A 12369-nucleotide genomic window follows, 5' to 3' on the forward strand; every position below is an offset into this window, starting at 1 on the left:
TATCTTCAGAAGGATATTGATACCTTAGAGAGAGTTCAAAGAAGGGCTACTAAACTGGTTCATGGATTGCAGGATAAAACTTACCAGGAAAGGTTAAAGGATCTTAACATGTATAGCATGGAGGAAAGACGAGACAGGGGGGATATGATAGAAACATTTAAATACATAAAGGGAATCAACACAGTAAAGGAGGAGACTATATTTAAAAGAAGAAAAACTACCACAACAAGAGGACATAGTCTTAAATTAGAGGGACAAAGGTTTAAAAATAATATCAGGAAGTATTACTTTACTGAGAGGGTAGTGGATGCATGGAATAGCCTTCCAGCTGAAGTGGTAGAGGTTAACACAGTAAAGGAGTTTAAGCATGCGTGGGATAGGCATAAGGCTATCCTAACTATAAGATAAGGCCAGGGACTAATGAAAGTATTTAGAAAACTGGGCAGACTAGATGGGCCGAATGGTTCTTATCTGCCGTCACATTCTATGTTTCTATGTTTCTATGTTTCTAAGTCTACGTGTATATGAAATTATTTATGTAAGTATGTATATGGACATATGTATATTTCGTATAATTGTATTTACGGTATATATATATACACATATACATATAATTTCATTCTCAGTGTATTTTGATATACACATATTAATATCAAAATATAGTTGTAATAAAATTACATATAGTTTTTTATTATTGTTACATTTATCACGTGTAATTTTATTCTAAGTATATTTTTATATTACTATATGCAAATATTAATAGGAGAATACACTTATTATGACATTATATATAAGATATATATATATATATATATATATCATATATAATGTCATACTAAGTGTATTTTTCTATTAATATATGCATATAGTAATATAAAAATACACTTAGAGTAAAATTACACACGAGTGTGTGTGTGTATATATATATATATATATATATATATATATATATATATATATTTTATCAACATTTTTCATTGTAAAACTTCTTAACTTTCATTTTACTTTTTTTTACCAGCAGGGGGTAGTCCCTCTGTTGACAGCACTATGGACACCTATGGTCACATGGCACCTGGGAGTCCTAATTTGCAGAGTGGGGACTGTCTGGGCTATCAGACCGTCCCCGCAGACGGAGAAGACCGATCGCTGGCGGGGGAACGGTGGCGATGAGGTAAGTGAATGAGAGCGGGTTAATATTGGGGGGTGGCGGTTAATACTTAAATTATTATTTTTTTTTTTTATCTTCACTGAGTGACTTGACCCCTCGAGGCACTCAGCATACAGACAGAGCATCGGAAGTCTGCCTGATGGCTTCCGATGCTCTGCACTACACTGACGGGCTCCACGTGGGGAAACACGTTAGTGATCGCCCTGGGGGAGTGATCACTTGGGGGCACTGCAGTCACAGTGGGTAATGCAGGATGCATCAACATCAAGGTATTGCTGCAATACTCTTAGAACTGGGCTCATATTTGCAGTGGACGTACAGGGTCTGTCAGCGGTCGTTAAGGACCGTTTTTTTGTCTGACGTGCCCTGTACGTCCGTGGTCACTAAAGGGGTTAAACTATACTATAATATTGCTACCATTGTTACCTAAAGTAATAATCTTGTAATAAAGGTGAACGAAATCTGGTGCAGCAGCTTCTGAATTTCAATCTGTACCTTAAAGTTGCAGTGTTCAATTGAAGACGGTTGTTGCAAAGATGGTGGGGGATTTGGCTTAGACTTTTTTGTCAATACCAATGTTAAGGAAAAAAAAAAAAAAAAAAATAATGAACCAAAAGGGTGGGTATATGGACAAATCAGAAAGTGCTCTGCAAAATATTTAATATAAGTATTATGTATATTTTGGAAATATTTTGCAGCACACTGATAGGTGCATTTTCCCTTGATACTGATAGACAATAATATAACTAATCTGAAAGTTCAATAGAGCATTGTTCGGAGCATTTAACAATGTACAATGATTTGTACATGCACAGGCCATTAGTACACTGTTATTTAACTTTTTTTAAAAGCTGCTCTCCATATTATCAGGCAACTACATTTTTACACTGTCATGTATATTTACCTTCACATTTCGGCAGCTCTGGTCCCCATCCGTAGTTATAGCACTGGATGAGTTCTGATCCTTTCAATGTGTAGTCAGGTGGGCATGAAATCTGCGCGACTTCACCAATCTTATAGTCTCTTCTCTGAGATATCAGATTATTACCTTTTACCACACATTTGGCTTCTAACATAAGAAAACAAAACAATACTCTGTTAGTGTTCTATATCTTGGTGTTTGAGATTGCACCATTCATTATATATTACCTTTCCTTTATGAGATAAGGTTATCTTTTTACAATATATGTATATTTATTTTGTATGATTTGTAACCAATATGCAAACTACATTTTATTATGGGTAACTGATTTACCCATGTTATCTACAACCCTGAAAAGTTACAAATATATTCAGTATCAGATAAAATCAAAAGCTAGTTTGGCCTGTAAAGGTCTTTCTCTAGGAAATGAGCTATGAATGAACAAATTAAGACTTGAAACATGGTAACGTTTAAGGGTCTTTGCATATTGTGCAGCAGAGGTGAGTTATATCTACCTTATGCTGCCCTTTGCCATCAGGGCCGCCATCAGGGGGTGACAACCATGATGGTTGACAGGGCCGCCATCAGGGGCCCCGGGCCCCACTTTCTTTCTCTGCACACATAGCGAATATCGCTATCAATGTGTGCAGCCGCGGGTCCCCAGCTCCCTGTTACCGCAGAGGGGGCCCAGGCAGCACACTGCTTCTCCTTTTCTCTTCTCCTCTCTTCTAATAACTCTTGCGAGATCTGGTTACCATGGCAATGCTCCGCGGGTCTCGCGAGAGTTATTAGAAGAGAGGAGAAGAGAAGAAAAGAGGAGAAGCAGTGTGCTGCCTGGTTACACACAAACACTACATCCATTACACACATTCTAATTCACTTCCACTATACACACCACATTCAGTCCTGCATCATTGTCAGCGGACTAGGTAGGGCGTGGGCAGGCCCGGGAGGGAGGGGGGAGCCCAGACCTTGTGCTGTGTCAGGGGCCCCAAAATTTCTGATGGCGGCCCTGTTTGCCATCATCGATCTTCAGCTCCTGGCACCTCATGCTCTGGCACTTGTCATGCATGCATGAGAGTACAACACTGATGTGTATGGAAATCTCCATACTTGTGGTCTCCTGATGAGCCAGACAATGCTTTATTACTCCAGGTGTTAGTGACTACTGTGGGAACTGACAGAACTTGAGAGCAGCATCATCACCTTTTCTTACGTTTTACCATAAGAGAAAGTAATCAATATTTTAGCTTATGATATATGTTGACTGCCTTGGAATTTCAATGAATGCCTTTATGAGCATTTCATAAAGATTTCATCTTTACAACTCAAATATTTAAGAAAGCTGTACTGCAATGAAGTTCATATTAGCTTTTATATTCATTATTGTGCTTTAAGAAAATAGACCCATGTAGAAATATCATAGATGCAGAAACGCCTATGCTAAAAGTATAGGTATATGGAGAAAATAATGTTGTCTAGGTTTAGTAGTTTTTAACTTTGTTATTAGTAAAGTTGATTGCACAGCTAAACTGCATTAATAAAAAGCTTTAAAAAAAAAAAAAACCTCAATAAAAATGTATACATTTTCCTAATCATTGTGCACCGCTGTATAATGGGAAATGATGTATGTGCAAAGTATGTGTTTGTTCCCCCCTCCCCCCCCCCCCCCCCCCAAGTATTATTTCTTGTAATTTTACTCCATACATAAAGGAACAAAAGGAAAAAAAATTCAAAGGAAGATGTACCATTATACAATACATTAGGTATTCAAAACATTTTGTAGCACATCAGATAATATTTGATGAGCACACACGCATCTGTATATTTGGTGAATTTGTACAGCTGTATGGTATCATTGAGGATTGTTGGAACTGTGGATTTTGTGTAGACTCATAATTTCCTGTGATCCTTCTTGTGACACTTTGAGAGCCCAGCTAGCCTCATTGTGCACGTGGTAACCCACAGTTTCGAGTACTGGGGCTAGTGGAATTCCAAGTTTGGTAACCACTGCCCCGAGTGCTGAGGCTGGGGGGATTCCAGTTTTGGTAAACCTCAGCTTCGGCTGGGGGGATTCCAGTTTTGGTAAACCTCAGCTTCGGCTGGGGGGATTCCAGTTTTCTTTTGGTAACCACAACCCTGAGCGCTGGGGCTGGTGGAATTCCAGTTTTCTGTTTATTTGTGGTAGGGGACTTAGTCTTGTGGCAGGGGACTCTGTTTCCTGGGGGGATTCAAGTAGGCATTGCTTGTTTTCCGCATCACGTGGTAGTGAGACTTATAAGTGGGTTTTATAGGGGCACTACGGGAGTGAGGATAGAGGTGGCCACATTCTTGTGGACTGCTGTGTAGAGGGAGGCTGACGGAATTCGGACCGGTGTCAGTTGTTTTCCGTGGCCGCTGGTAGTGAGACTTATGAAAGTCGTTCTCCGAGCGGAGACACTACGGGGTTGAGGGAGGTGACTTTGGAGTAAGCACACGAGTAAAGGAAAGGGATTATTGTTGATTTCATTTGAACTGTGATGCATGCACTGTATTTCAATTGTACTGTTGTTTTGTTTGTGTAATTAGGAGTTATTTAAACTCCTGTGTCTGTCTCTAAGGATTTTTCCTTGCCTTTTCCCTTTTCTATACTTCCTATATTATTATTCTATCCTCTCCTATTTCTATTGTGAGAGAAGTGATTGGTCACACACTTCTCACCTCGCTCCAATTAGTGACTAGTCTACGTTTTGGGAAGACGCACTTGGGGGGGACCCACCCCTCTCGAGTGTCAGTCCACCATTGTAGACACTGTTTAAAACCTTTTTCCCCTATATCTGGGACGCCTGTATAGGAGGGGAATGGAACAGGGTTAGAAAAGCCCAATAAGGGCTGACTAGCGCGTGTGATCTAGTTGAAGATAGAGATTGCTAAAGTGTGTAAAATTGCTGTGCCTTAATGTGGTAGATTACTGACAGAGAAGAAAGCAAGCTTACTGGTACAGAGTAGCAATGCTATTCAGCAGGAAGGTTGGGCTGAGGAGGAACTAGATCACAAAGGGTTAAGAATATATGTATATTATAATAATTGTTTTTGTATTTTGTGTTAGCCGTTACCCTGGTAGAGGGTGGGGGTTTTGTATTGAGTTCCACTGAGAGTATTACTATATTGTGATTGACCTGACTGGATCAGGGATTATTTCAATTATTGCTATAAGTATGGGTACCCTAGGTGTATTGTCTAAATGTTGTGTTTTTGTTTCTCTTTGCTTTTGCAATAATTGTAACGTAACTGTCTTTCCAGCACTGACATGGTTAAAATGTCATGCTTGCAGTCCCTCTTGTTTCTCCCCCTCCCTTTTTGCCTTCTGTGAGACAGGGGAGGGAGGAGGAGGGGGGGGGGGGCGTGGTTGCGACTCAGTGCGATTCAGATTTGCGTTCCGTAGAGTTATCCAGAACTTAGCAATGTGGGGGATGTAGCTCAGTGTTTATTACGAAGGTTAGGAAAGTGAATCTGATGCAGGAATAGAGAATTATTTGGACGAGTTAAAAATGTAAAGGCAAGTGTGATTTGTTGCATCACTATGCAATGTGGATAGAGGGAATATGCAAAGTTGTTAAGCTAGATTGTGAAGAGGAAAAGTGATTAATGGCTGTAGGTATATTGTTTGCATCCCGTGAGTTTTTTTTTTTTTTTTGCACCATGTTATTTCAAAGCTTCACGGGCTGTTAAATGTATAATGCTTTCATTTGTCAGCTGAAATGCCCTAAAAGAAAATGGCCCCTAGAACAAAAGAGGGTTGTCCTTAGTACCCACGCCTCCTCCTGCCCTCACTCTGCCCTTACCATATCAGTGAGGTCATATCCTCCCGTGTATTGTGTCATGCTCATCCTATCTTAAAGACATGCTGTCTTCCTTAATTCCCATATATTATGAACAAAAAAGTTACAATTGCTAAAATCATCCTACTATTAGTTTCCCTATATCAGGAAAGTGTCTGTGACAAGTAATGGTTAATATGTAGATAGAATATATATGTCTATCGTTTCACGTATAAGTAACAAGTGTGTTTTAGCTTTGTGTACAAAGATTGATAACATGCTGAAAGAAGGGTTATCTTAAAGAACATTTACTAAAAGAAAGTTCTAATAAACCAAGATTTCTTGAACAAATGAATAAGCCAAGTTTAAAGACTGACTAACATAATTTTTGTTGTAAGCCCAGATATTTTATTATTGCATATGCATAGGAATTGAGACTTTGGGCATTATAGTATATTAATTCTAGATCTGTTACTAGCAGCAAGTGCCTATCCCACGCATGCTTAAAACACTTCTACTGAGTTAACCTCTACCACTCCAGTTGGAAGGCTATTCCATGCATCCACTACCCTCTCAGTAATGTAATATTTCCTGATATTATTTTTAAACCTTGGTCCCTCTATTTTTGAGACTATGTCCTCTTGTTATGGTAGTTTTCCTTCTTTTAAATATAGTCTCCACTTTTACTGTGTTGTTTTCCCTTTATGTATTTAAAATGCTTTTATCATATTTCCCCTGTCTCGTCCTTTCACCTAGCTATACCTGTTAAGATCCTTTAACCTTTCCTGGTGAATTTTATCCTGCAATCCATGAACCAGTTTAATAGCCCTTCTTTGAACTCTCTCTAAGGTATCCATATCCTTCTGAAGATATGGTCTCCAGTACTCCAAGGTCCCACCAGTGTTCTGTACAATGGCATGAGCATTTCCCTCTTCCTACTGCTAATACCTCTCCCAATGCAACCAAGCATTCTGCTAGCATTCCCTGCTGCTCTATTACATTGTACATTGTCAATAACAGCCAGAAACTGGAGCACAAGAAATGTGAATTAATGTATAGCCATTTATAAGCTTAACAAACTCTCCATTATCTTTTCCATTTATTTTCCAGAAGGCAATGTTATTTGTCTATTTTGTATGTTTTAAAAATACATTATCAGTAAAGAGTAGAATAAATTTTATCCCATTTACGAGACATAAAATTGTGATAATGTATATTTGTGATATAAGTAGGAATTACATTTTGAGATGTTAGATATAAATTATTAAATTAAGAACGAGAGTCAGGGATAGCGTCTGTCTCCGCGGGCACAAGGCCCCGTGTGGAGAAGTGGTGGGCAAGCCATCATGGGCCACCCATGGGAGTGAAACGTTCGAGGCTTGTGGAGACAAGATGAGCATGTTAGCCTTTTATTATTTTTCTCTAGGGAAAGCTTAGGGCCAGTTAATAGTTGTTGTACATGGGCTATTTGCAGCCTCCATTGCATTTCTACCTAGTCTTAATTTCTGATGTCTCCTCCATTGCTACATCACATGTCTGCTCCCTTACCTGCCCACCCCCGCTTATTCCTCCCACCGATCCCTCCCCTTCATCTACAGTCCCCCACTTTCCCCTACTGCCCCTCCCTCTACTCCACCTTCTCCTCCTCCTACTCCTTCTTCCTGCTCTTACTCCTCCCTCCTCTTCCTACTCCTCCCTCTACTCCACTTTCTCCTCCTACTCCTTCCTCTACTCCACCTTCTCCTCCTCCTACTCCTTCTTCCTGCTCTTACTCCTCCCTCCTCTTCCTACTCCTCCCTCTACTCCACCTTCTCCTCCTACTCCTTCCTCTACTCCACCTTCTCCTCCTCCTCCTACTCCTTCTTCCTGCTCTTACTCCTCCCTCCTCTTCCTACTCCTCCCTCTACTCCACTTTCTCCTCCTACTCCTTCCTCTACTCCACCTTCTCCTCCTCCTACTCCTTCTTCCTGCTCTTACTCCTCCCTCCTCTTCCTACTCCTCCCTCTACTCCACTTTCTCCTCCTACTCCTTCCTCTACTCCACCTTCTCCTCCTCCTACTCCTTCTTCCTGCTCTTACTCCTCCCTCCTCTTCCTACTCCTCCCTCTACTCCACTTTCTCCTCCTACTCCTCCCTCTACTCCACTTTCTCCTCCTACTCCTTCATCTACTCCACCTTCTCCTCCTCCTACTCCTTCTTCCTGCTCTTACTCCTCCCTCTACTCCACTTTCTCCTTCTACTCCACCTTCTCCTCTCTCCTCCTACTTCTCCTCTATTCCTCCTTCTCCTCCTCCTACTCCTCCCTCTACTCCGCCTTCTCCTCCTCCTACTCCACCTTCTTCCCTCTCACTCTATCCACTACTCATTCTTCCATCTCCCCACCACCATATCTATATCCTTTATATGCTTCCTCCCTTCTTATTCCTTACCAATTTCCTCCACTCATAGACAACTCTGCCTCTACCTGACAACATTATATTTTGAAGAAAAGTTGCTCTGGCCACTCTTCCGCCACTTCCCAGGGGGGAATACCACACTGAAAGAACTGTTTTGGGCACTCTCAAGGAAATAGTGCGGCCCTGACCCAGATTCCCATGGAAGTAAGGGAGGTGGCTGTCCCTCATGTTTTTTCTTCACTAAGTCCCCAGAAATCTCATGAAAGGAACTTGACTCATTGGAACAAAACATGAACATTCAATTTACAAATCTCTACAGAGGGGGGTCAGCAAGAGAACTGTGAATAGAAAGACAAAGTAGCTTTACCAGATCCTGACTCCACTCTGTTTGCGGATAAAGAGGAAAGGTACCATACTGGATTTGCTGTTGCTACAGAAGATCAGGTACGTCAAGCACCTTCACTTTCCTCACTCACATCTGCTCAAGACGCTGAATTGACAGCCTTCTCAGTGGCATACAAAATGCCTGAAGGAAGACATGCCAATATCTACACTGACTCAAGACATGCCCTGGGTGCAGCACATTATTTTGGATCAATCTGGAAGATAAGAAGCACCACTCAGCTGACTAAAATCTGCCAACCAAGCCACAAGTGCACCAAGGGAAGTGGACAGAATGGTGTCCGCTAAAGAAACTTCTATACTCACCATGTAAATCCTACCTACAGATCTCAAGCTTCTGAAAGAATGACAAGCAGCTACTGACCCTGAAGAAATACAAAGCTGGAAAAACAGAAAGGGGCAACCCTTGAAGACGGGCTGTACTCCAACGCTCTCAAGCTCTGTTTACCCAAAAACATGTACTGGGCAGTGAGCCCATGGAACTTTATACCTATCCAAGACCCTCATGAACTCTTTTGATCTCTAAACACTCCTAAGCACCTAGCTAACTCTCAATATCCCTTTCAAGAATCCAGGTGACAAAGAGCTACTGGCTCAAATATGCACTAGTTATAATAGACATTTTGTCAGGATGGCCAGAAGCCTAGCCGGTCATCAATGTGACATCCAAGACCATATACCCAGTAGTGCATTGTGAAAGTTGCAGAGATCACTCAGTGGATTCATTGTTCCAGATTCAAGACTCTCTCTGCAACATGAGAAGTGACATTTGTTGATTTTGACACACTTTTGACTCTAAAGAAAAAAAATGACTTGTTAAATAAAAAGATACCAGCAAGTAGGTGTTTGATGGCCATAATAATGCCTGACCACCTGCCATCGATGGAAAGCCGAGGACCCCAAAAGGAGACCTCGTGAAGCTAAAGAGATCCAAACGCCAAGCTTCCTCAGGATTATTTGCCCATCCTGAGTTTGTGGTGATATTAATATTGACTAAATGATCCGAGTCCACCTACGCTGATGTAGCGTGGGACAGGTTTAATACTACACCCTAGCCAAGGTTATTATGTCAATACACATAATACATGACAAGGTACTCTTGACACACCACATTCATGCTTCAGAACATAAAAAGGAGCACCCCTCTAAAGGGAAAGTTTGATATATATATATATATATATATATATATATATATATATATATTGATGCCATAGGTGTGCCAAGGGGGGTACCAGATGATTTTGCAGTAAAAGAAAAGTTTGAGTCCATTTTCCCAACCGTCACTGCTAATAATAATAATAATATTTTGATTTGCATTTATTATATCTATTGCAACCAACAACGTTTACCTGTCACCATGACTACTTGTGCCTATATTCCAGATAACACAAGTCCATATGATAATGTAAGCTTGTCTATTTATGATGTCCCTCTGAAGAACTAAGAAGACTTTGAGAACCGTTACTCCAGTCATTTCTGTGCCTTGGGTTAACACGTCTTCCTGATACTAACTTAATAAAGTTTTTATCTCTTAGAATTTAACATTTCATAGGGGGGACTGATGTGGGATTATTAAAAATCTTTATTGTACTTGTATTGAATTATTGTACTAACTCCATTTTAACCTTATATTGTGACAATCCTCCATTTTGTCCTCCTAACCTGACTTCTTCAAATCCTCCATTTTGTCCTCATGACTTAACTTGTTCATTTTAAAACTACCTTACGTGACTGAATTTCCCAACCCAATTAGTATAGTAGACAAAGACTGTATTTCCTGCAAAGACACAGGAGTTGCTGACTACTCCCTAAACTTGTAAGATAGTATAGTTTGAAGGCCACGAGAACACAGTAGTAATGAAATGTTCTATTCATAAGAGACCTTGCACCTGGACATGAGGCCTGATATCACTGACCGTGTAAAATGACGCTCAAGACCCCCTTGTCCCCACCCGTGTCCAAAATAATACCACCTCTTGGTGGGTGGACACGAAGTTAGTCACATAATGTTTAATCCAATTAATGATGTTTATTTGTTATTATCTGATATTCAATGATGATGTCATTTTGCTTTTAAAAAGATCTGCACAACTGTTTTCCAACCAGATTGCATTAAATTTTCTGAAGTGCTTTTAACCTGAACTCCATGTGTCAGTGTGAGCTTACTTCTGCGTATACGCAATTTAATCATCTCAGATTTGGACAGGAACAGATAGACATTTAAACATATTTGTTTATTTCTAAATTAATCTACATCATCATGATGAAGATTACGTGCAAAAAAGCAAAAACATAAATAGAAGACCATGATAACTTGAATAAACTAAGGCACTATCTTCATTGTTTTACCCTGATACTCTATATGTTCTCCACTTTTTCAATCATGTTTCCTCATCCTATCTTCTAGACTGTCTCCTTCCCCCTCTTTATGGACTAGTGTTGGTGCTGCAAGTCTGACCATTTTTTCCATACATCATCAAATCTGCCTCTTTCTTGTGCAGTATCTAGGCTCACTTGTTCATATTATAGGTATGTATTTTATCTATTAAAGCTGATTTGTTTTGTGTCCTGTCTGTTTCCGCTGAAGGGCAATAAGTTGTCTAGCCAGAAATATAATATGATATGCCAACATTTTCGCTTGTCTAATTAGAGACTCTGGTAACATTAACAGGAAGTAGCCAGTCGACTCAAAAGATTATATCTAGTTTCCTGCACATGTTTTCTACCTCTTTCTATAGTGTCCATGTGTCTGGGCAAGCCCACCATATGGGCAACATCATGCCCTGAATAACCACACCTTCAACATATGGGGGAAGGAAGCTATTTATCTTGTAAAGATAGCTACGGGTGTAGTACCACCTGTACAACAATTGCTTTGTGGGCATCCACTAATGTGTAATGCTTAGTCTGCCCTCTGAGCACATTTATAGTATCTAGCCATGTCGGTTCAGGAAATTGATCTCCATATTGCTCTACCCATCTCTTCTTAAAGCAGGGTTTCTCTTGGCTAGATAGTTACATAGCTGAAAAGAGACATGTGTCCATCAATCTCAGCCATTCTCACATTTGATTTTTGCAGTTGATTCAAACGAAGGCAAAAAACCCAATCTGAAGCGCTTCCAATTGTGCAATAAACTAGAAAAAAAAAATCCTTTGGATTCAGAAGCTATGACATAGTGACATAATTGTTTGTAGCATGGCTGCCCTGTAGTATGCCATAATGTCAGGCAGGGCCATACCTCCTCTGTCTGTTGGGCTGGCTTTTTGCCCTCCCATATAAATCTAGCGAATAACCTGTGGATTGTCTTGCTAAATGATAGGGGTAGTTTGACCAGCAGTAGCTGGAACAGGTATAATATTTTAGGTAGACGTGCAATTCGTTTCGTTGCGAATGTGAATTCGGACGAATTTCGGGCAATTCCGAAATTTGGATACTTCCGAATGTCCGTATAGCTGAATTGCCGAAGTGTTGAAATTGCCGTATTTTTGAAGTGTCGAAATTGCCAAATTTCCGAAGTGTCGAAGTTCCGAAGCACAGTATTGCCTAAGTACTAATATACTTACCCAGTGGAAGAATGTAGAATGTTACACTGTATACAAGTTTAAATAAAAAGTATACAAACATAGCCAGTAGAGTTGAGCGGACACCAGGATGTTCGTGTCCGGCAGGTTCGGCCGGACT

The 12369-nt window shown here is 40.4% G+C and overlaps 1 protein-coding gene across 1 annotated transcript in view; it reads right to left on the reverse strand.

The window, feature by feature from the left end:
- Positions 1–2072: 2072 nt before the first annotated feature.
- Positions 2073–12369, reverse strand: part of LOC134585284 (complement factor H-like) — a gene marked incomplete at its 3' end in the record, with an annotated part of 134487 nt that continues 124190 nt past the window's right edge. The window contains exon 8 of the mRNA XM_063440701.1: positions 2073–2237. Coding sequence (XP_063296771.1) covers positions 2073–2237 — 165 coding nt within the window. The remainder of the gene's footprint in view (positions 2238–12369) is intronic.

The sequence above is a fragment of the Pelobates fuscus genome, unplaced genomic scaffold, assembly GCF_036172605.1.
Source record: "Pelobates fuscus isolate aPelFus1 unplaced genomic scaffold, aPelFus1.pri scaffold_48, whole genome shotgun sequence".
In the NCBI taxonomy this organism is placed as follows: domain Eukaryota; kingdom Metazoa; phylum Chordata; class Amphibia; order Anura; family Pelobatidae; genus Pelobates; species Pelobates fuscus.